The sequence below is a fragment of the Gallinula chloropus genome (assembly GCF_964237585.1).
Source record: "Gallinula chloropus genome assembly, chromosome: 17".
In the NCBI taxonomy this organism is placed as follows: Eukaryota; Metazoa; Chordata; class Aves; order Gruiformes; family Rallidae; genus Gallinula; species Gallinula chloropus.
In genome coordinates, this window is record NC_140102.1 from 12,966,596 (window position 1) to 12,990,419 (window position 23,824).

At 54.9% G+C, this 23,824-nt stretch overlaps 1 protein-coding gene and 1 long non-coding RNA gene across 3 annotated transcripts; both read right to left on the reverse strand.

The window, feature by feature from the left end:
• Nucleotides 1–951: 951 nt before the first annotated feature.
• Nucleotides 952–3,607, reverse strand: LOC311198066. The gene is made up of 2 exons (XR_014617678.1): nucleotides 3,358–3,607; nucleotides 952–2,351 (listed from the first exon to the last, which is right to left on the reverse strand). It is a non-coding gene; the product is annotated as an uncharacterized lncRNA (long non-coding RNA).
• Nucleotides 3,608–9,634: 6,027 nt separating this feature from the next.
• Nucleotides 9,635–23,739, reverse strand: TBX3 (T-box transcription factor 3). 2 transcript variants are annotated; one of them, XM_084272270.1, is made up of 8 exons: nucleotides 23,476–23,739; nucleotides 22,409–22,853; nucleotides 20,220–20,487; nucleotides 18,706–18,852; nucleotides 16,404–16,480; nucleotides 14,904–15,061; nucleotides 12,898–13,601; nucleotides 9,635–12,093 (listed from the first exon to the last, which is right to left on the reverse strand). In XM_084272270.1, exons 2-8 carry the CDS (start codon nucleotides 22,801–22,803, stop codon nucleotides 11,647–11,649), a joined length of 2,196 nt encoding a protein of 731 aa, XP_084128396.1. In that variant the 5' UTR covers nucleotides 22,804–22,853; nucleotides 23,476–23,739; the 3' UTR covers nucleotides 9,635–11,646. The 2 variants fall into 2 exon arrangements, with proteins under 2 accessions (XP_084128396.1, XP_084128395.1); XM_084272269.1 differs by having other exon boundaries at nucleotides 22,409–23,739.
• Between the last annotated feature and the right edge of the window lie 85 nt (nucleotides 23,740–23,824).

Genomic DNA, 23,824 nt, shown 5'->3' on the forward strand with positions numbered 1-23,824 from the left:
CGAAGGGAAATCTCTGCACTCAGAGTGGTCTCACCTCCTAATTGACCCAGAGTGATGTGATTTAAGAAGAAGCTGAAAAAGCAGCAATTGATTACCCATAAAACAGGGTTATAATCCAATAAATAAATGATAAATCAGCGTGTCTCCTCTTAGCACGGAGCCAGAGACCTGAAGTTCCCCTTGAAGGAGCTGAACAGGATATCCATTATTCAAACTGATCACAGCTACCCAAGTGGAAAGAGCAGCTGTGCCTTCGTGTTTTCTGACACTTTCTCTTGTGCATTACACCATCCTCACTGAAAACAAAGTGGTTTGGACTTGAGATAACACATTAAGGGGAGGCAGGGATGGCTGCTTTCCAGATTACCTAACCCCATCAGTGCAGATCAGAACCCAACACCCAAGGACCGAAGTGGGGTTCCTTTGATACATCCCAGATCAATGCTTCTACTCCCAGGGCAATTGCTGCCCTGGTAGTTGTGAATCCCCTGAGAGCTCTGCTCACACAGCTTCATGAACCGTTTGCAATGCTGCTGCATGACCATCATCCTGCCTCCCGTACCTGCCACTCCTGGAAGCACTGAGATTCCAAGGCTTTAACTCCTCCAGAAAGCTTCCAGGCTGCTGGAAGCCAGGAATTACCTTCTGCAGAAAGCTTGACCGTTCCTCCCTGCCAAGCAGCTCTGACGCTGACATGCACACACACAATTCAGGGACCTTAATGAGAGCGTGCACCAGCCTGGGCAGGGACAATAGGCATTTCTCATCACTCATCAGAGACAGTCAGAAAGTAGGACAGCACTTTATTTGGAAGCTCCACTGGACCTGGAAAGCCACTTCGCAACAGGAATACAGTCCCCTTTGCACTGGTCCAGAAGTTTCACTGAAACATATGTGGCTGATACCAGTTTCTTAAGTGGGGGTGAATGTCTTTTTCCCCCCACCCCACCCCCCCCCCCCCCTTGTCCCTGGGAAGGCTTTCTTCCCCATTGTGTGACCACTGCACATTAAAAGGCAATCAATATCATTCCCATTGTTTACCCTGAAGTTTGATGCATGTCTTCCTGCTTTTACATCCTTGTTCTCACATCCTAGTACCCCCCAGTTCCACCAAAGCAAGGCAATCTCTGGCCCAGAGTGAAGTGTTCCATGTGAAATGGCAGTTTCTGGTGCAGAATAGTTGTGTAACGAGGGAGGAGACAGAAAACAGAAATAAGGATGTCATAAGACAAAATGGTTTATGAAGAATAGCTCAGTGTGTGGAAGAAATCAGAAGACACACTGGGACAGTACGAATACACCTGAGACCAAACATAAAAGGTTTAGGGTTTTCACACGCGTGCATCTCTCTGTGTGAGTGTGCAAGTGGTGAGGCTGGCATGTGGGAAAGGATGAAAACATGGAAGCAAAATAGCTCAGTGCACTTGTGCCTGTGGGTACATGAGGGCGGGCAACAGAAACATGGCAAGACAAAGCAAAGCAAGCCTTGTGCCACGCAAACCAGCCCACGGGTGCAGCTGGGGAAGGGGGACAGTTCAGGAGCCCACCTGCTTTGAGTGCAGCTACACACACTGAAAACTTTGGGAGGTTTCCTAGAAAAATGCCAGGCCTAATGCCTCTGCCCTGCGAATACCCAGCGCTGGGGTTCTCATTCGAAGTTGGATGAAGCCCCCAGGAACCCTCATGTCGGTGCTGATGACAGTCCTGGACATGTGCTTTCGGGCACGCCCCCGGATTATAACCAAGCAAAGGAGGGTGGGCACCCAGGGTTTCTAGAAGAGGCTCTTCTTTCTCAGGCTCTGAAGGACCAGGAACACTTTCAATCCCAATATTTTCCTCTTTAATGCTGCTAGATGAATCCTCAGCGCTCCCCAGGCCCGGGCACTTGGGGATCCCCAGCACACACACACACACCCCATACCTGCTCCCTCTGCCAGCCCTGGGAAGATGCTTCCCTGGGGGACGCGGGCGGCTGCGGGGACCCTTGGAGCCGAGCCCTGCCCGTGCTTCCGTGCCGGCCCCACCAGGTGGCACTCCAGGAGCGGCTGAGCGGCGCGACACGGCCCCGGGAGCGGCCGCGGGACCGGCCCCGGGAACGGCCGCGGCTCCAGCAACCGCCCGGGCACCCCGGCAGCAAGGCGGCCTCCTCTGCTCCAGGTCCTGCCCGCTGCCGTGATCTCCTGAGTCCCTGATCTAATTGCATTTCAGGAGAGCGTGACGCGAGCCATGAGCGGCTCTGCCCGGTGCCCGGAGGCCGCCGGGGCTGCGCGGGGGACAAGCCGGCGGCAGGGAAGCGCTTTCGCACTGTCGGTCCATCCTCCTGCCAGCAAAAATCTGGATCTGCGGGGTACCTGGTCGGGAGAAAAAGGAGGATGAAATTTATGTTTTATCTCTCTTCCCCACCCCGCCCCCGGTTTAATATTTGGCAGAGGGAACAAACCAGAGAGCCGGTTCTAAAAGGGGTGTGAACACCAGCACCGGGGCTGCGGGCCGGCAGCCGAGCGGGGAGGCTCCCGCATGCCATCCGCTCCTCGAGGGGCGATGGGCAGGCTCACGGGAGGGGGACACACACACGTACATACACCCCCCACCCCCCCAAAAAACTGCCCTGGGCACAGCGAGAGGGCCCGGCGCTCTTCTGGTGCTCTGAATTTACCCAGAGCAGGCAATAACGCAAAGCTGGCAGAGCCGTAGCTACCGAATACACCGGTCAGAGCCTCCCGGCTCCAGCTGGGGAGTATCGCTGTGCTCGGCCAGGCGAGACGGAGCCTAGGAAAGCCGGGGTCTTGGCGGGGGAGGGTGGCTTTTGAGCGGGCTGAAGGGGACGGGACACACAGTACCCGGTGTCTCACACCTCACACGTCTTGCGCGAAGGGAAGGGAAGGGAACGTGCGCACATCCTCATCTCTTCGCGTTACCTTTACATACGACACGCGCGTATATGCGTTTGAGCTGTAAAAATATTTCAAGCACGGAAAGGTGCCTAACGCCCTGTCCGCATTGCGTGCGGAGAGAGCTGTAGCTAAATAAAGCTCTGCACAGCTGGGTAGAGGCTCTGGAGCTACGCACACGGTACGTCTGTCACCGCAGAACTGCGTGCGTGTCCACACAGCCGCTGGAGTGTCGGGAGCTGCTGCCCGGGGCAACCCTCCGGTCGCCGGGGACGGCGGCAGCTCGTCCGGCTGCCCGCGGACTCGGGCGGCGGCTGCTGCAATTTGGTTTATTTTCTTTTTTTCTCCCCCCCACCCCACCCCACACACACACCCCTCACACCCCCTGCCTGCGTAACTGCTAAGAATATTAGAAAACATCACCAGGTTCATTAAAGTCTCCGCCGGCCCGAGCCGCCGCTTTTACCGGGAGCTTTTACCGGGAGCGAACCCCTCAGGACGCAGCCAAAGCCCCTCTTTCTCACACCGAAAAAGCCGCGTTTTCGGAGGGGTCGTCGCTCTCTGCGCTTCCACTCGTGTTCCCTCCGTGTTTCTCCAGGGAGCCCTCTCAGGGTGGATACGTTATTCCTCCGCTTCTGGAGCGGGTTCCTGTTGAGAAATCATATTTAAAACAAACCGAAGAGCCACAAGACCACCAGCACCACCGTGGTGCGGCTCCCGAGTTAACCCCCCCACTAATGACTGACGGCTGGTGCCACTGAGACAAATAAATACATCGTAAGGAGGGCAATGGGTCGCGAGTCGTTTTGGCCCTAAGGTGAGATTTAGCAATGACCGCCCATTAAAACAAGCTTTTCACTTTTCCTAGGGGTAGCTCCTACCCCCACCCGCTCCAGCAAGCGAAAAGGGGGAGCCTCCTGACCTGTCTTATATTTGTATTTAAAGTTTGGGTTTGTTTTGGGGTTGTTGTTGGTTTGGGGTTTTTTTTTCCACCTTCTTCGGTGGTTTTTTTCGCTCGGTTGTTTGGGGTTTTTTTAGCTCGGAATCGAGAGAATTTGAAACCGGCAGAAATAGGACTGGGGAGAGCTGAGGAGTTAAAAAGCGCCTCTCAAAAAAATCCACGGGTAAGGCCCCGAACGGACAGCAAGGGAGAGCTGGGGGAAAAAAAATCAAATTCAGGAAACTTGTCGAAAACAAATGCGAGAGCGGCTAGGAAAAAACCTGCAAGGTAGAAGAGAAAGAATCCTGCCAGAAAACCGCGATGCCGAACTTGCTAAGGAGCGCGACCGGGCAGCGCGGTGGAGGGGCGGCGTGGGAGCCCCTTCCCTGCAGAGGGACCAGCAACGCGACCCCGCGTTTCGCACAAAAGCTTGCAGCAAACCTTTCCAACTCCCTCCCTGCCGCCGCCTCATGCCCCAAGAATGGCTCTTTATTCCATCGATTCTTCCATCCGGTCGATGGGATGCCCCAGCCCGGACAGCCCCCCCGCCCTTTCCCCGGAGCCGCTCTGCTCGTACCTTCACTGGAAGGAACAGGTCCGGGGAGGAAAAAGCATCACCAGCTTTTTCTGCCGAACTAACTTCCTTGCTACCTTAATTTTGTCAGCGGCGCTTTGGCGGCTCGCAAGGAAATAAAGCTTGAAAGGCTTTCGGAAAGAAGCGGGAGGCAGAGGGAGGTTGCCCCCGGAGGGGGTCGGGGTGCCCGTGGGGTCGCGTCGGGCTTGGCACAGCCCAACCCGCTTGCCAGCAGGTTTGGGTTTTGTTGGTTTGGTTTGGTTTTTTTTTTTCAATACCATGTTGAAAAGCGTCGTTTTCTAGGAAAGGCTTTATTTTTGAGGAATGAGGGGACTCCAAGTTTAGCGAGACCAACGTAAGATTCAGCTGGAATTACGGCCGCGGTTACCTGCGCTTGAGACCGAAGTCGATTCGGCCGAGAGCGGTTAAAAATATATATATTCTAGATATATTCTCTCCAAAATAATCAAATCATTAAAAAATAATAACATTACAAAAAAAAAAGATGGATTAGAAAAGGGACAACACGAGGGTGATGTCTGCGGGGCGGCCGCGGTCTGAGCTCCCCCAAGGAGGATGCAGCTCCGGCCCCGCAGAACCCCGCAGCCGGCACGGCCTCGGAGCTCACGCTGCCCGCGGCGGACGGGGAGGACCGGCCACAGCTCCCCGCGTCGGGGCGAGGAGTTGGAGCCAGGAGATACAAAAGCGCCTTGAACGGCCACTTCAAGCTGAGGGCTTCGCCTCACCGTGTTTTTACACGCCTTAATTGTTCGCTAATAATGCGGGGTTTGGGGAGAAGCACGTGGGAAGTTTGGGGTTGGCTGGGGAAAAGAAAAAAATAACAAAAACCCCAAACCAACCCCAATGCATCATCCTCCAGAGCCGGCTACCCGGGAGCCGCTGGCTTTTCTCTCCGCCTGCGGTCGAGACGCTTCAGGTGTAAAGGGCCGCCCTGGCTCGGCAGACGGATGCACGGAGAGGCTGGCTGGGGTGGGGGGATGTAGAGGGTGTCAGGGCGATAAGGCGATGCGAGCCTCCAGCTACATGGGCTGGGACGTCCCTATGAAGGGCTATTTGCTCTCCTGGGGTCTGTGTACTGCGCATAAGGGGCTTGAGGGCTCGGCGGTGCCACCGTGCCTCGGGGACGGGGCTTTCTTTGCAAGATGCGAGTAGGTGTCGCAGGAGGGAGGTGGTTTTTTTTCCCGCCCCATTTCCCCCACCCCCACCTCACTCCTGCTCACCCCAACCCCGCCGTCCCGGCGCCTCCATCACGGATTCGCCCGACTGGCTGCCCCCGGTGCCCCCCTTCCCCCATCCCCGGCCCGGCCAACCCCGGGTGCGGCTCCCCGGGGCCGAGGTGACAGAGACCGGCGGGCACAGAGGAGCAGGGCGGGCTCCGCGGGGTGCGGCGGCTGCTCGCCTCCGCCGGGTCAAGCACCAGCGCCTCAAGGCAATCGCCACATCGGACCATTTACCCTCCCGAGACAACAAACAACCGAGCCGTCCGTCCGTCCGTCTCCCTGGCCAGGGCAGCGCGTGTCCGTCCGTGGATCAGCACGCCCCGGTGACCGCTCCGCAGAGACCCTCGCACCGGGCTTCCCGGTAGCAGGAGCTGCCGAAACAGGGAGGGGTGCTCCCCGCCTGTTTTCCCCCACACCCTCCCGCACGCACGCAGGCACACTGTGGCGTTTTGGGTTCCCGCGGGGCATTTCTCGGGGCTCCCGTCCGAGCGGGACCCGGACCCCGCAGCCCATCCGGGGCGCACAGACCCCCGCGGCTCGGGCTGCCTCCCGGGAGCGGTGTGTGCGCTCCACGGCAGCTAAATTACAACCAACTCCTCCCTCTCTTTTCTCCTTTTCCTTTTTTTCCCCTTCTCCCGAGCCCTCTCTCTGCCTTCCCAAAATCGTTTCCCGGTGCAATCCTGCAGCCCGGGGCGAGGGAGGAGGCGGGATGGTCCCTGTTTCCAAGACTTTTACGAACAATCGTTAAAGAAATCAACCTCTTTTTTCTTCTTTCCCACCCCCCCCCTCCCGCCCCTTTCCTTGTGCGGAGGCCGGAGAGGTCCCTTTGATCTGCGAGGCCTGGCGTGCTCCGAGCCCGCACGCCGGCTGTGTGCGGGGAGGGGGCCCGGCCGCCGCGGTAGCCCCCCGAGGCGGGACATGAAAGAAGAAGAAGAAAGGAGGGAGGGGGGGAGAGGCAAAAAAAAAAAAAAACAACCCAGAAAGTGGCCAGGGTACAGGAGATCGACCGAAAGGCTGAAATATTTCATATTCCTGGAAGCTGTCAAGGCCAAAAACAACAACACGCCTCCCTCCCTCGGAGTGTTTGCAGAGGCCAGGAGCGTGTGTGCGTGCGAGGGGGCCGGAGGGGGGGGGGGGAGGGGGAGGGGGAGGAGGGAGAGGGTCATAAATTTTCACTTGTAATCAATCAATAATTAACTAATAGCAGAACGTGGCCTGAGCGGGCCGGCAGGACGGCGGCGGTGGGCGGTCGCATCGCCGGTCCCCGCGAGGGGTGTCGGTGCCCTCCCCGGGCCGCTGCGGCTCCGGTGCACACTCACATTCGCCCCCCCTGCCCCCCAACCCCCACGCCCCACCTCCTCCCGCCGCCCCGGTATCGGCGGTGCGGCTCCTGCCCCGCTTTCCCAGAGACTTTGGACTCGGGGCTAAAACTCCTGCGAGTAAAAGCCAGCTCTGCTCCTAGGAAAGGCAGCGGCGAGCTCTGCGGCACGGGTCGGGGGGAGGGAGGATGCCGGCTTGCCTCCCGCCCGCCCCGGAGCCATCCTCCCGGTGGGTGCCGTGCCCCCCTCCCACAGGCCGTGGGTCCCCTCGGGGGCCGCTCAGCACTGCTCGAGCTGCCCAAGAGGTGGCGCCGGTGCCCCGCCGGACCCCCCCACCGCCGGACACACACACACACCCCCCACCCCACCCCCCGCCCAGCGCCGGGTCGCCTGCATCAGCCATAAAACCATTGAGGATATCAAGACAGGCGCCAGGTGAGTAATAGACAGGATAATCCAGAGAGATTGCTCGCTGTTTACCTCCTTCCACAAGCGCCACAAGAGTTACTCATTAACGTTACTATATACAAATAAGATACACAAGAGATAAAGCCATTTGCAAGTCAGAGTTACACCTGTGGTACACGGATTTCTTACAAGGGCACGGAGAGGGGGAGGTCATCATTAGGCCCGTGGAAGTGTGTGGGGGTGTTAAATCAATCAGGCTGCACCTTAAAATAAAAATAATAGCGACCTTCGGTTTTGCGGCGCCCCGGGGCTGCCGGTGCCCGACTGGCCCGGGGAGAGGCTACCGGGCTCCTGGGCCGGCAGGAAAGGGAGGCGGGGGCGGGGAGGGGTGCCTGCTTTCCTCTAAACGTCGGCAGCGAATTTCCTCGCCAACCACGAAAAATCTAGACTCCCCCTCCCCTCCCTTGCCCCCCGCAGCGCGGACCATAATCGCACTCCCCTTGTAAGGGGGATTTGGGGAACCAGCAGCTGGGGAAGGGGTGGGGGGGAAAGGGGTTCCCCCATCATTCCTGATGGGGCCAAATAAATGAGAGCGAGGTGACTGGGGAGGGTGGCGGATGGAGGGGAATCTGTCTCACTCGGGACGGTGCCTCTGCGCCGCCTGCAAGGCCAGCGCTCAGCACACAGCACGAAGTTGAACGCTGTAGCGAAGGATGGGGGTTTACAGCCCGGAGGGGCTGGCGGCAGCCGGCCCCCACGCTGTTCTGCTTCCCCCTTTCCTCCCTCCCCGCTCCCCGGGGCCGGGTAACCCCCACCCCCGGAGAGCAGCTCCAGCTCCCACCCGCGCGGGGGATCCGGGTGGAAACCGGCTTGCGGGGCTGCAGCCCGCAGGCTGGCTGCCTGCAGACGCTGCCCGGTTCTTGGCGGGGTATTGTTTTATTTCTTCTGCCGGGTCCGACACCACCTCCGTCCCTAAGAGCCCCCCATTTCGCCCAGGCCAGCTCAGTGAGCTTCAGCTAAAGTGACGTTGCCAGCAGCCATCACCTTGGGTCATCCGAGGGTGGGGGGAGAGGAAAAAAAATCCTCCCCAGCCCAAACCTCTGCACCGCTGCAAACACCGAGGATTTAAAATACTCAACCCCGCAAGCTGAAACGGGAAGGGTCCCGTACCCCCATGGAGGGGACTTGTGCGGGGTCTGATGTGCGTGGCGGGGGTTGGGGTTGCAGCGGGGGGTGGCGCTGGGAACACAACAATTGGGGAAAAAAAGCTTTATCGCCACTTTCACCCACTGAACCTCTCTTTATCTCGCCGGCGCAGGAGCTTGGGACCACGGGCCGAGGGTCAGGCAGAGTATAAAACAGGATACAGGCTGGAAGTACATCCTTATAATATTTATTACTGGCGGAGGATGAATCACTTTTCAATATACGAGCCACTAACTGTTGAAGGGAGGAGGGGGAATCTCTTTAACAAGGAGAAATATATATGTTCTGCTGAAGGATGTGCTCATGGACTGGCAAAGGTACAGGCAGGGGCTGCCAGGTCTCCTCAGTTCTCTTCTCTGTGACCTCCGAGGCCACTGGTCCACCCTGCAGCCTGGATGCCTGTCCCCGTTTCAGCCATTTTTTAGCTTAATATCAACATATCATCAGCCCAAGGGCCAGAAGGGGCGATTCCAAGGGAGGGCGGGGAGAATAATTAAAAAATCCCATGTATTTCCAGGTGATAACTAACTGGAAAAGCCAATTCCTCTGCCCGGACGGGAGGGAAAACGAGCCCAGCAACACCATCAACTCCTGAGCACTTTACCTGGAAACTTTGGAGGAGGGCTCAGCATTAAAATTTAACCGATCTATTCTCTAATTCTTCACTTTTGCGTTATTAATTTATGACAGATAAAAGCATAGCTGAGCCTTTCTCATTAACTTTTCAAACGCCACTTAATATTGTTCCATTAAAAGAGGTGACTTAGTAGCCTCTGGATCGACTTTAAAAGCGAGAGGGATGGAGACGGAAAAGGCACATTAAACAACTCGCTTAAAACTCGTCCTTCTTCCCCACCACCAATTCAAACGACACCATCCCGACTGGTTCGTACTAGCTCCTTCCAGGAGAAATATCTTAATATGGGGAAGGGGATGAGGAAGGGGGGAGGGGGGAGGAGGAGAAAGGCAGAGGAGGGATATATATCTTTCAACCCCTCCATCCTCCCAGGCACTTTCGGGAGGGTTGGGGTGAAAGCATTTCACACTACGCCCAAGACATTTCAATAAAAATTTATTGAAACTTCAGTGACTTTTAAAAGGGGGAAAAAAAATTACAGGAAAAAAAAATAGCAAGAACTTCTCAACATTTATATAACACAAAATATACCTTCATTATTTTTTTTTTCCTTTGAACCAGCTCTTGAGCACCTGACTTTCAAGCCAAGAAAATATGCACTCACTCAAACAAAGACAACAACGAGCACAGTAGTAAAACTCCATCGCGGGGTTGGTTTGTTGGGGTTTCGGGTTTGGTTGGGGTTTTTGGTTTTTTTTTTGACACACCAAGGAAATGGGGAAAAATAATACAAAGTAAAGAAAATCCTAGATTCTTCATCTTTTTTCTTTTTCTCTCTCTCTCTCTCAAGCCACCGGAGAAGCCTGTTGTCATGTATTAACATATATATATATATTTATTTAATTTTTGTTGACGTTTTATACGTAAAGTAGCACTTCGGACACTGAAGAAATCAAGGATTAAAAGCTACCATGGCACACTGCTTTTTCGCTCTCATTTTTTTGAAGGTCTTTGATTCTTTTAATCATTATTATTCTTGTTATTTCTGTTTTGCCTTTTGCGTTCGGCTCTGTGACAAAAGGACGAAGTCAGGTTTTCTAGGGTGCAGTCCGATTTTAAAAGTGAGCCCTCAGAGACCGGGGTGTTTCTCCTCTGGGTCGGGGGGGTATGTTTAAAAGCATTACAAACTTGAAATGAAAACGACTAAAAATAAAAACAGAAGGGGAAAAAAAAAAAGAAAAAAAGAGAGACAGCTGCAGTCGTATTTACAGAGATATGTACAATGTCAATAAATTAAAGTTTAATTTCGAGTATTCATATTCCACGTATTTACAAGAGTTATCAAATAATTACATAAATACTTTTTTAATAATAGCGTCCGCTCTTTTCTTCTTCTCAGTATGTTTAAACCTTGTTATTGCATATACAATTAAGGAGGGAAAGCTGTGATAAACCTACAGTCAAGCTACAGAGGTTTTTTAGATAAAATAAATTCACCTTTTTTTTTTGTTTTTCCTTTCCAACTACGCTTCTTTTTACCGCTGTTGCTACAGGGGGGGTGTTTAAGGTAGAGGGACGAGGGTCTTATTTCTGGTTTTATTATTATTAATAATAATCTTTCCCTGGGATTTGAAACGAGCATTAAAAGTAAGCAACAAAACCCCACCAAAAATTAAAAAAATACACCTCCCCCCCCAAAAAAAATAAATTTAAAAAGCCGACTACTATGGAACATGCAAAAAAAGCCGCCGACTGGCGCTCAGACGTCACAATAATATTTTAAACACACAGCTTCCCTTAATATTGAACAAGGGGGTTGTCGGTAACAACCCACCCAGGAAACAACTGTTGAAGAACCGATATGCGAGTTACTTACGCGCTTTTCTTTCAGAAATAATAATAAAAAAATCACTTATCTTAATTTTTACTCATACGTTTGTCTGATTTTTTGTTTTATTTTTGCTTTTAGACTTTTTTCTTTGTTTTTTTTTCTTTGATTTTTCTTTTTTTTTTCTCCTACTTTTTTTCTCTTTTTTTTTTTCTTTCTTTTTTTTCTTTTACACGATTAAAAATGAGAAGAAAGGGGGAGGATGCCCCAACCCCGCCGGTGACCCGACCGGGCCAGCCTGCGCCCTGCGAGCAGCCTCCGACCCGGCTCTCCCACCTCGGCTTCTCTCCCCCATCCCCAACCCTCTTCCCTGCCCTCACACCCCCCCCCCCCACACACACACACACACATACCCCTCCACTTCACCAGATACCTTTTAGCTGATAAGCGCGCGCACAACGCAGGGTGGGGGGGTGGAGGGGGGTATTTAAAATTTTTTAAAAATAGAAAGGGAAGAAAAGAAATAAAATAAGATGGGGGGGGGGGCGGGACGGGGACGGGATGGGACAAAAGTCTCGGGTGGAGAATGTGGTTTCTTTCAAACAAAGTGCACTGAGAGAGACTGCTTTGAAATGAGCTCCCGGAGATCGGGGGGAGGGGGGCTACGGGGAGCCGCTGCGGGATCTGTCCTGCTTAGGGTCGAGCCCACTGACCAGGCGCTGGATGTTCTGCAGTTCGCTGGTGGCCGCCTCCTTGTCTGCGCCCAGTTTAGGGGAGAGGGAGACGGAGCCCGAGGAGAGGGTGGACGAGCGGCTGGTGAGGTCCGAGGCGGAGTCCAGGGGTACAGAGCCGGGGCTGGTGGTCAGCCCCCCTGCTTTGCCCTCGCTGGAGCCGGCGGCCAGGCCGGGCAGGGCAGTGGTGAGGAGGCTGCTGCCGTCGGGCAGGGGCACGGGCAGCGGGTAGGGGCTGTAGCGGAGCCGCGGCCGTACGGCGTTGAGGAAGGGGTGCCGGTGCACCGAGCTGGAGGCGGCGCTGGAGGCTGCGGCGGCTGCAGCCATGTAGGTGTAGGGGTAAGGGAAGAGGCTTCCGAAGGGAGACATGGCCAAGCCCTGCGGGAGGTAGAGAGAGAGAGAGAGGAAAAGGTTTATCGGCTTGCACATAATCCCCCCGGGTGGTGCTCCACGGCACCCCCGCTCCGGCACGCCCCACGCACACACCAGTGGCAGAGCTGGCAGCGGCCAAACTGCTGCTGCCCACGGGAGGGGATAAAGACCCACCCTCTCACTGCCGAGGTCAAACCCACCCCGATCTCCCGATGCAGCCCCCACCGAGGTTCTGCCCTGCATGACCCAACCCCACCGGACCCCTTCCCCCTCTCCCGCTTGGAGCGGGGGGCGAAGGAGCAGGCTGGTCGTGGCCCAACGGGGGAGAAGTGAGACAAGGGCCTTGGTGTCTCTTCCCTCACTCTCCTGCTACGCGGGGAGATTTTCTTTTGCTGGGGCAAACACTCTCTCCTAGGGGGGCACAGCGGCTATACACAGCCCCCCCGCCTCGATCGCCACCCCGCTCCGCAGGCCGGGACGCGCTCCGGGACTGCCCGGCGAGCCGCCAACAGCCCCCCCGGGGGACGGTGGGGGCGTCGGAGGCCTGGCCCGGCACAGGAGCAGGAGCCGCTCGGGTGGAAGAGCTCCGGGAGTTCAAGCTGGGCCGCCCCCCGCCCCGCCCCGACTCGCTGCCCCAGGACTTTCCTCCAAACCCGGCTCCTGACCCTGCAAGGGACACCCAGGGTGGGGGAGACCCGCAGTGATGAGGCTAAAGGGGATACTCTGCTGCCCCCCCATTCCCCCGGGACGGTTCCCCCTGCTCCGGAGGGGCAGTGGGGGACGGGGTGAGGTGAGAGGGGGGTGCAGTACCTGAGAAGCCAGGACGTGCTGCTGCAGATGGAAAGGCAAAGCAGCCGCTGATGCTCCCGAGAGTCCCTGGGCCGCCGCCGTGGCCATGACCGTGTTGTCCAGTCCCGAGACACCGGCAGATGCCCCGGAGACGGTGGCGAGCAGTGGCCCCATACCCGCGGCCATGCCGGAGAAGGCCCCCCCCATGGCGAACTGCCCGGGGTGAAGCAGCAGCGGGTGCCCATTCCCCAAGGGGTTGAAGAACTGCTGCCCTGCCAGGGTAGGGGGAAAGCCGAGGTTCTGCAAGTGTCCCTGGCTCAGGTGGGCCGTGCTGTCGGTCTGGACCGTGAGGGGGGCGAAGGGCTCTTTACCCAGCAGCCGGTTCTCATCTACTTTGGGGCCATCCCTGAGGGGGCTTTTCAGTTCCTCGCCGCTCAAGCTTCCCCCCCGGGTGCTGGAAGAGATAGTAGCCGGGCTATGCCGGGAGTCCGGAGGGGCTTTCTCCGTCCTCTCTCGGCTCCGACTCGCCGCCGAGTCACCGGGGAAAAAGTGGCTTTTGGAGGGGCTGCCCCCCTTCTCTCGGGGGTCGTCTCCCGCGGCCGCGGCGGAGCTGGCCGGCGCTGGGGTGGTAGCGGTGGTCGTGCTGATTTTGCCCGACTCGTTGGCTTCTAACAAGGGGTCGTCTTTGCTGTCTGCATCGCTGTCTCCCTCGCTGGGGCAGAGATCTACAAGACAAAGGGAGCCCGGGGCTGGGATCCGGCACGGCTCGTCCCCTGCAGCCCCGGCAGCCCGGGAGAGGGGGCAGAGAGGTTTCCTGGCCGGCCAGAGATTTAAATGTAAATACTTCCTTTTTTATTATTATATAAATAAATATACCTCCCTGCTCCCACCGCCCGCCCCGGCCAAGCCAACCCGTTTTACACAGCGCAGCGAAACTGGCTGCAAAACAAAGCGGCGGCCCGGAGGAGCGACCCCCCAGCCGGGCGGGCCCGGGGCCAGCGGCTCCGCTCCGCCAGGCCCCCCACCCCCCCCCCACCCCGGCCTCTGCAGAGTCAGCGGGGCGGCAGCGTCCTCCCGGGAGGACACCTTGGGGATGTGTCTCCTAAGAACTTTTCCAAACTTTTCAGCCCTTTTTACGGGCAAACTTTGAACACAGACACACTCACCCGCCTCCATCACCCCGTGGACATCCCCCCCCTCCCACCCCCCAAAAGCACACACGGCTTCGCTGGATTCCTCCCGCGCTTCATCGCCTAATTTCAGCGCCCCAGGTGCGAAGCTCCGGTTTGCTTTTTTGGGTCCCCTCCCAGCTCCCCTCCCCTCGGCTCGGCAGGACGTTAAACAAACGAGTAAAACAACAACGACAACAACAAAAAAAGAAGCTGTTTCCTCCTCCCCCTGCACCCCCCGCCCCGGGATGGATTAATACACGCGAGAGCCGCAGACAGCTCCCAGCCCCGCACGGGGAGAAATCGAGGGTGACTTTTCTATAACAAAGTTCGGGACTGTATCCAGGGGAAAGATCCTTCCTCTAATAACAGATTCAGAGAGGAATATTAATGGAGTGACTCCAGTTTTGAACTTTTGCCCCGTGGTCTGTCTTTGCTCCCTTGACTCAGAGCTGGCTTCTTTCTGAACCAAGGAGCCGAGGAATGAGCGTGAGGCGGGGGGGGGCCGTGGGGAGCGGGAGGAGGAGAGAAAGAGCGAGAGGGTGACAGTGGGAAGGGGAGAGGGGGAAAGGGGGGGTGGGGGTGGGGGGAGAAAAAGAAAGCAAAGCGGAGAGCGGAGGGAAGAGGAAAAGAAGGAGAAGGAAAGATAAAAAGAGCAAGAAGGGCAGAGAGAGGGGTGGGGAGAGGAGATGAAGAAGAGGAAGAAGCGAAGAAGAGAAAGGAAGAAAGGCCGGTGCCAGGGGGCAGCGGTGCAGGCCGGGATCCGTCCCCGCGTGGGGCAGGAGCCCCGGCTCTTCCCGAGGGGATCGGGGGAGGGCGGGGGGAGGGGGAAGGGTGTCCCGGCTGCGCAGCTCTCACCTTTGAGGCTGGAGGTGCCGACGGCGGGCACGGCGGGGCAGGAGGACTGGGCGAAGCACTTGAAGGCGGTCTGCTCGTTGGACGACTCGTCCGAGGTGGGGTTTTCCTTCTTCTGCCTCTCGTCGTAGACCCGCATGGACTGCAGGGTCAGCTGCTTCCTGCGGGCACACGCACCCGCTGGGCGAGCGGACCCCGGCACCCCCCTGGACCACCCCCGGGACTCCCCCAGCCCCTTCCCGTGTCCCTGCGTGGGGGTGACCGGGGCAGGGGAATAAGGGCCGAGGGGGAACGCGTTTCTCGCGGGCAGGACTTGGCCGCTAATGAGGGGAGTTCTTGGAAGCGCTGAGCAGCTCCTCAGCAAGGGCAGATATTAAAGACGAGGGGCGGAGGGAAGAGGGAAACATTCCCTGGAGATTAGCTTTTAAAAGGCAAGGATGTTCCAGAGATATGAGCCATCTTAATGGTTGCTAAGATTGCTAGGAAGTGGTTATTTTGTTAGGCACTTTATGTAATCTTTTCACCAACAATTAACCCGGACTAAAAAAATCTATTTATATTTAGAGAGAAATTAGAAATCATTTCCGTCCTGTGGCTCCAGCGCTGGCTTTATTTTCACACTGACCGACAAGAGGAGCTGGTGTGTGTGTGTGTGTCTGTGTGTGTCTGTATGTGTGTGTTGGGCAGGGAGAAAGGCCTCTTGTTTTACATTACACCCCCCCGTCTTTTTTTTTTTTTCCCAGTTTTGTTTTGTTTTTTTAAAAAAGGAACAGATAGATTTATTCATTATCTAAACCAGAGTGCAAGTGGCTAAAATATCCTGTCTGCTGTAGCAAAACAAAACAAAGACATATCTCCCATCAAAGGACAAAAAAAAAAAAAAATAAAAAATCAGCCCTTTCTCTCTATCTTCTCCAATATTAAAAAATAAAATCCCTAAGTCCCACTAAAACGAGTTCTGTCCGTCTGTCTACCTAGGGCACAAACTGTGTGCTGCTGCTCTTAGAGAAAAACTTAAGAATCTTCTAGTATTAATTACTTCCATATTCACGAGACACCTCTGTCAAAACAGTTTATTTATATGATTCCCCTCCACACTTCAGTCTTTTCGATACAGTCCCCAAGAAAATGCCAGAGGAGATTCAAACAGCTCTGCCCTCACCTCTCCCTCTTTCGCAGTCCCAGGTACAAACCCTCATGTAACATCCCTCTCAAAAATATAAGGAAAACTTCTTTCTCCAGTGATACTCGCTGAATGTACCAGCCTTCCTCAGGCCAGCCATCCCCTCCGATGGAAAAAATACACGTTGAAAGCAGGAAAGAATTCCCATGCCATCAGTTTGGCGTTATTAATGACAAGATCCTCATGAATTTTGGCGGGGGTGGGGGTGCTGCGGGGGGATAGGGGAAGTGTGCTTTGGTGATTTTGACCTCTGCTCGTGTGTGGAGCTTTAGGCACGAAAACCCAACAAGGCGTTTACATATAATCTGGGCAGAACTCACCTTTTTTCCCTCCTTCCATTCCCGGTGTCCCGAAAACCTTTGGCAAAGGGGTTGTTGTCAATTTTTAATTGAGTGATCTATAGGATGGAGGGGAAAAAAAATAAAGAAAAAAGAAATAGGAGGGATGTGAGGCAGAAATAGGGAGATTTTATATTCGAAAACAACAGTCAAAACACCCCTCTCCTGGTCCCTTCAGTCCCGGCGGGAGCAGAGGGGCAAAGCTCCCCCGTTTTGGGGGGAAGCTCCGTGTTTTCCTGAGCCTGTCTGAAGGCAGCTCGCACCCAAACCCCCGGCCGGGCTGGCCGGTGACCCGGGCTCCGGTGGCAATGAAAGAGCCCCGTGTTGCTGCCACCGCATCGGAATTAATTTAGCCGTGCAATGCGATCCATGCAAGTTATGCCTGCGCTTAAAACTCTTTAAATGCCATAATTAAACCGCAAAGGAATCATACCCACCCCATTGCTATAATAAAATACTTTATATAATCGCATTACGCTCCGCGTGTGCGGGTGTGTTGGGGCGCCGGGGGTGCCAGGAGCGAGATGATTTGGGGGTGGGGGTGTTTGTAAGATTTTTTTTTGGTGACTTCTTGGGGGTTCCCTCGAGATTCAGGTTGTCGCAAGGAATGGTTGTTTCTTCCTGCGTTTGGGAGGATTGTGGGGGTGCGGAGCGCCCTGCTGCTCCCCGCGCCTGCCTGCGCATACGATGCGCGGAGGCGGATGTAAAGCCCGACCGGGGACTCCCTTCGTTATAACGGGACACGGGGATGCCGCCTGCCCCGCCGCCCGGCTCCCGGTGCCTGTCCCGGGCCGGGCTGGAAGCGCCGCAGCTCACCAGCTTGAGAGGGGAGCAGGACCCCGAAGAGCAAACCAGGCTGAGTGCCGGGCAGAACGGGCGCCGGCTCCCGAGTTACCACCCCCACACCCCCTCCCGCCGGGTCACAAAAGAGCTGGAAAACCCACTGCTAAAAACCAGCAGGACTTTTAACCCAGGTGATCCCGGCCGTGCCTTCTGACCTGCCGGCGAGGCAGCTCCCACAGCGCCGGAGCCGAGGGCTCCCCGCCGCTCCAGCACGCCGCTTTCCAGGAGATTTCATGGCAATCAGACAAATATGCTCTTTTCCCCACACCCCCCCGCCCCGTCCTTCAACCAAGCCGGCCCCAGCTGATGGACCGGGGCGAACGGCCCCGCTGATAAGTCCCAAAGCAAAGTCTACTCTCTGTACACACATTTTCTTTCCGTTTCCTCGCAAGAGCCCGGCCGCAGAGATGGAACGAAACAGCCCGAGCCCCGAGGGAGAAACGGCTTTTTTGGAAACCGAGGGCAGAAAGGTGCAGACCCCCCCTCCTCCCCCCGTCCTTCGCCCCTTAATTTTTAATAGCGAAGGATGTGAAGGGACGGAGAGAGGCGAGGGAAAGCTGCAGCGAGCGGGCGCTGCGCATCCGGACCCTCTGCGCTTAACGCACATGCGGGCAAAGTTATAATTTATAGACGGGGGGGAGGGGGGAGGAAATCAAAGTCCCTTTTTCGGCTCCTTTCCTTCCTTCCACTTGACTTAATTATCATAAATTCGCTATTTGCCACTCTTCCAAACATGCCACCTTCGTTGCAAGCGACAATAAACCGGCAGAAATGGGAAAGCAGTGTCTGCAGTGCTGCAAAACTTCCTCACACCGGCCTTTTCAGACCTTCCAGCTAAATGCAAGCGAGATAGCCCTCTCTGATCAGAGCATATTTCTCTACCACAAAAAATAATAAAACACTACAGGATGCAAAAAAAAAAAAAATCATAATATAATAATAATAAGAACCAGACGTGCGCTCCAGCCTTATTGCCAATTGCTGTTAAAGGAGCTAAAACAGCACAAAGGCCAGGAAGAATTACAAAATCGCCCCGCTGCTCCCCCCCCCCCCCCCCTCCGCCTTTCGACACACGGAGACGACTTTTTTTTTTTTTTAATTTTGTGATACGTCTGAGATTAAAGTCACACTGAGAGCAGCGATCCCCGCCCCATCCTACCCCTTTCCCCATGCCGGGGAGCGAAAAAAACCACCCCAAACCCTAAGCAGGTTATCCCTAGTACTCTCCCCGAGGTCGGTATTAGGAGGGTGCGCGACCCCCTCCCCAGGCGCCTTCCCGAAGTTGAATCAAGGAGGGTTTTTTGGGGGGGGAAGGAGGGGGGGGGTGGCGAGAGAAAAAGAGGAGCGGGATGGGCTTCGTGATTTTTAAGGGAACAATGCAGAGTAAAAGCTCTCTTAAAAGCCAAAACACGTAAAACAAATCCTTTCTTAATCTCCTTACCTTATCATTCTGGTATGCGGTCACTGCGATGAATTCAGTCTCCGGGAAAACGTAGGTCCTGAACGTGCTATAGGGAAGCTTGAGAATATCGTTGGCTCGGACGATGTGGAACCGGGGCTGGTACTTGTGCATGGAGTTTAAAATGGTCTGGGGGGAGCAGCGGCCGGCAGCGGAGAGGGCGGGGGGGGGGGGATGGAGCGGGGGGGAAAGAAGACGGTCAGCTGGAGCAGCACCCCCGCCTCGCACTTTCCCAACCATCGGCACTTTCTCCTCCTAATTTGCCTTCCCTCTCCTTCCTCCCCTCACTCCTCCTCCCTGCCGAGCACACTCCAAACACACGCACACGCCTTGCAGCATACAACAAAAAGCACTGACAGCTCCAGCTCGCCGGGGTTAGGCTCTCTGCTGGACCTCTCGAAGGGAGGGGGTAAAATCCCAGCAGAGATCCCCTAGGAGAGGGGGAGAAGTTGTTTGGGCTCCGGCCTCAATGTCTTTTGATTTCAACGTGAAAAAATAAAATAAAAAATAAAATAAAATCGAGTAAGGAAGCAGCAGCAGCTACAATAGCAACACCACCACGAGAGCCTTGGCTAGGTCTAATTGCTTGCCCCAATCCACTTAAGGCCTTCTGCGAAAGGCAAAAATGTATCGCCTAATCAAATCACAGCCAGCAAATGCAATCTTCGGCACATTAGAGATCCCCCGACCGGGGCCACCACCAGCAAACCCCCGGCTCCGAGGCGGAGGCTTTCCCAGGAATAGAAAGAAATGGCAAGGATCGTCAGAGCACTTATCAGCAGGTTTGTTTGATTTCACTCTTAGGGTAAGTTTTTATCTCTACACACCCAGTCAACGTAAAGGAGTGGATAGACATGAATGGCCAACTTGACCTCTGATTTTGGTCCCTGTTTATTTTCACTCTGGCTTGCTTTACATTATCCAGATTAATATATATTTAAATGTTTGCGTACTTAGGCCTTTAAGACCTTTATACACATGTGCATATCATTTTCCTATGCTTAAAAAGTGTGATCGACTTTATTAAAAAGCAAAAAAAGAAAAAAAAAAGAAGAAAGAAAAGAGATATATAAAGTCACCGCAGCTCTGAGAAATATCGAGTTGCTCTGTGCTGGAAATATATCCCTGAAGTTAATGCTGAACAGCACAGATGGGGCTTTGGAAAGGTTACAGAACAAACTCGAGTGTTTAATCCTGACCTCAGCAACAGGAAAAAAAACCACTCAAGGAGTATTCTAAACCGGACAGATGCGGGTCCCCGTGTGCGTGGAGTGTTTAGTCCCCGGTTTCCCCCCACTCCGGCTGCCCGCGGGAGCTGCCGGCCGGGCCGGGGCTGCGGGAACGGCTCCGGCCGAGCAGCCGCTGAGCTCCCGGGTGGATCCCCCCCACCGGGACCCACCGCTCCGGCCAGGCAGCGAGGGAGGGGAAGGGGAAGGCCTGGGGGAGGGGGGGGGGGGGCGCAGAGGGGTGCAAAAGAAGGTGTAAAAGGCACTCACAAATCCGTGCTTGTCAGAGATGTTGTTAGTGAGCTTCAGCTTGTGAAAGGTGACGACTTTGGACATCCATTGTTCGCCGGTGGCCGGGCTGTCCGGGTGGATGTACATTCTCTTTGGCATTTCAGGGTCAGCTTTACCGGCTACCATCCACCGGGAATTATGGAATTTGTACCTACAATCATCAGCCGCCACAATATCCATCAATAAAATGTACTTGGCCTTTTTATCCAGTCCAGTGCACCTCACTTTAAATGGAGGAAACATTCTCCTATGGGCGAAGGGGAGGGAAGGGAAAGGGGGGTGGTGGGGGGGAAGAAAAGACAAGAGGAAAATAAAATTAATTACAGCGTTTAAAATAAGCTCCTGAATCTCGACAGCGCGTCCACCCAAGTATATCGCTTCAGCTCTCAGAAGCAGAAAAGTCCTCTGTGTCGTCTGTGTGTGTCTCGTGTCGTGTCCCCCCCACCAGTAAAAGGGCTTCCCCCCGCCCCCAGCGAAAAGGTTTCTGAAACGCTTCAAAGTTTCAGGAGAAAATGGTCCCTGGGATGGGAGAGGAACGTGTTCCCTAGAAATCAGCAGGCGCCTACCCTCTGCCATTCCTAAACAGCAGAGCTTCGGCAGGGGCTCTCGGATCGCTCATTATTTCCCCCTTTTTCCTGCTAAACAAAGAAACGAGAAGGGATCGCGCCCCAATAAAATAAATATTCCGCATTATTCTAACCCGGCCCACCGATGAAGAGCTGAGAGGGGAGTTTTTCACTTTGCAGAGAAGGGAGGGGGGAAAAAAACCCCCCAACCCAACCAACCCCCAACCCAACCAGCAACCCCACAACGCGGGCAGGGCGGCTGCCGCGGCTCTCCCGGCGCTACAGCCTCCCGGAGATAACCCCGTTTGTGCAGAGGGCTCCCTACAAACCCCACTCCCCTCCGCTCCCAAGTCCAGCTCGAAACTGCAACAGGATACCACAAATTTGCTGTTTATTATATCGAGCGGTTGGCATTCAGCAATCTCAACTTAAAAGGAAACACATGACTGCAACATGCGAGAGCGCTTAATGCTTGACGAGACCTTCGCGCAAAAACTTTTGACCACAATTAAGAGCGAAAACTTCGGGAAAGCAGTAAAATGGGCGAGGGGATTTTTTTCCCCCCTCCTCTCTGCTCTTAGATTTTTGTTGGTGGGTTTTTTTTGCTTTTTTTCTTTTTCATTTTGCCCCTGAGCCTGTAACTGGCGCTCTGCGAGTAGGTGAAGCTCCAGCAAGGCAGCTGAAGGCCAGCTAAGACTTTTCAGGAGTGGCTTCCTCGAGTAATTCTCCTGGCAAATTACACGCAAATTGTTTTGGAGGTTTCTAAGTGTGTCCCTTAGAAAAATAAAACCCACCCCACCCGGGTACGAAGGAAGTTTCACCCCCCTACATGTCATCACAGCCATAGGCAGAGGTGTAAAAGAGCACAGATGTCAGTGAGCAGCGACCGCGGAGAGGGATTTCGGATGGGCAGCCCCACAGAAAGCAGCAATGCCGAGCGCGGCCGTGTGTGTTCATTCATTCCCACGTGAAGGTTACATAAACCTGGCGACAGGCAGCGGCTGCGGGACGGCCGGCTGCTCTGCTCGGCTTGTCCTGCGCTCCCAGGTGTAAGGAGCGAGCACGAACGCCAGCCTAGGTGCCGGCAGAGAACGGCACAAGCGAAGCAAGTGCTCCCCGAGCCCTCCTGCCCTCCCGCCGCTCCCGCCTCACCGGCAGCGAGACGCCGCTCCAAGTGATTTTTTCCTTCGTTCCCTTTTCTCCTTCTCCAGGAAGGAAACCCACGCGTAGCGCGGGCTGAAATCAGGCCAGCTCCTTTTTCCAACCCCAAATCATTTTCTTTCCTGCTACCGGTCTTCTCCAGAAAGCATTAAGCTACTGAACCGTGAAGGGACCCCTCTTGCCCCCCGCACACGCCGGGCAGGGCCGGTTCGTGGTTCAGCGGCCGAGCCTTCCCCTCCCTGCAGCCTAGTGCCCATCTCGGGTCTGCAGCTGCCAGCAACTCCCCGTAATTCCAGGTGAAAGGAGTTTACGGAGGAATCTGTCGGCGAAAAGAGCCTCGCTCCGGAGCAGCCTAGTGGGGTGCAGAGACTGAGGGGTGCGGGAGAGGGAGGGGGAGTGTGTGTATATGGAGGACGCCACGAACCCCCGACCCAGACCTACCTTCCCGATTTGGTAATCACCATCTCCGTGCCTCTTTTATGGAATTGTTCCCAAAGTTCTTTGGCTTCCAGATGCACTTTCGGATCATCTTCCACCTCTTCTTCTGGTTCCAGAGTTTTTAAAGGCCTCAGATGGGCTGCTGCTTGGTGACCCAGGGAAGAAAAGGGGATACCAGTCTCTGCAGCCCCCACTAACTGATCCATGATGGGCTTCGCCAGAGCCCCGGGAAGGGAGAGGGCGGCTGCCCCGTTGGGGGGCAAAGCCAGAGCCGGGAAGAAGGGAGGCTGATGTCCCAACACAGCGCTCATGGCAAAGTCCGGTGCCCGGTGAGGTAAAAAAGGATGATAAGCCATGCTTGTCCCAGGGATTACTGGATCTCTCATCGGTATATTCATCCACTCCACTCCTCGGTCTTCCTACTGCTGGAGTAGTCCCGGAGTGGTTTCTAACAGCACATCATGAAGAAGAAAAATTAAGATAATAACAATAATAGCAAGAAAGCACCAAAAATAATAAAAAAAATAGGGTGGGGGGAAACAAGCTCTAGACAGCACAGTACGTGGGGGAGAGGCAGAACTTCTACAGCCTACAACTTCCCGAGCCGGGGCACATCCCCAGCCCTCGGGACAGCGGATTAACAGGATTGTTCATTATTAGTCTTGCTTTTTTTGTGTGTTCGGTCTCTGCGGGTTTGTTTGGGTTTGGTGGTTGTTGGTTTTGTTTTGGTTTTTTTTTTCCTGAGTGGAAGTCCTTGCACTGGAAAAGAAACGCCGAAGAAGGGGAAAAAAAATTAAAAATCCACCGGGTTCGCTGTCTGCTCCCGTTGCCGCAGAATGGCTGGACAAGCCGAGGTCCTTTTTTTTCTTCTTCTTCTTTTTTCTCTTAGTTTCAGTCCCCTTTCTCTTCTTCCGTGGCGGAGGGTGACGGCTCGAAGCTGGGTTTGCTCTTTGGGTGGCTGGCTGTCCCCCCCCCCTCCCCCCCCACCCCTCCACCTTTCCTCCGTACGGTCAGGCTGCAGAGCAGAGGCTGGGAAAGGAGGGAAAGCAGAAAGAAGCAAACAAACCCACCCCCCCCTCGCCGAGCGAGGAAGGCTCCTGAGCAACCTTCAGCAGCAAAAACTTGTAGGGAAATCTGGTTTCCGCCTCTCCTTCCCCCTCTCCAAGCAGGAGCTGGTCAGGGTGCCCTGATTTCCATCAGGATCTCTTCTTTCTTTCACCCTCCTCCTTTGCTTTTTATTTTTTGTTTCCCTCTCTTTCTCTTTCACTCTGCTTTTTAAAAAAAAAAAAAATCTGGAAGAATTATGCTCTTGTCTCCGCTCCAGCAGCGCTCCAGCAAAGGAGAGAGGGAGAGAGAGAGGGAAAGAGAAAGGAAGAGGAAAAAAAAGGGGGGGGGGGGGGAGAAAGAGAGGAAAAGAGA

Coding starts and splice junctions, on each gene's coding strand:
- TBX3 (XM_084272270.1), bottom strand. CDS start 22,803: ATGAATATACCGATGAGAGATCCAGTAATCCCTGGGACAAGCATGGCT. Junction 15,062..16,403: donor AATGGAAGGAGGGAAAAAAG/GTGAGTTCTGCC, acceptor GTGTGCCCGCAG/GAAGCAGCTGACCCTGCAGT. Junction 12,094..12,897: donor AGCACGTCCTGGCTTCTCAG/GTACTGCACCCC, acceptor TACCTCCCGCAG/GGCTTGGCCATGTCTCCCTT.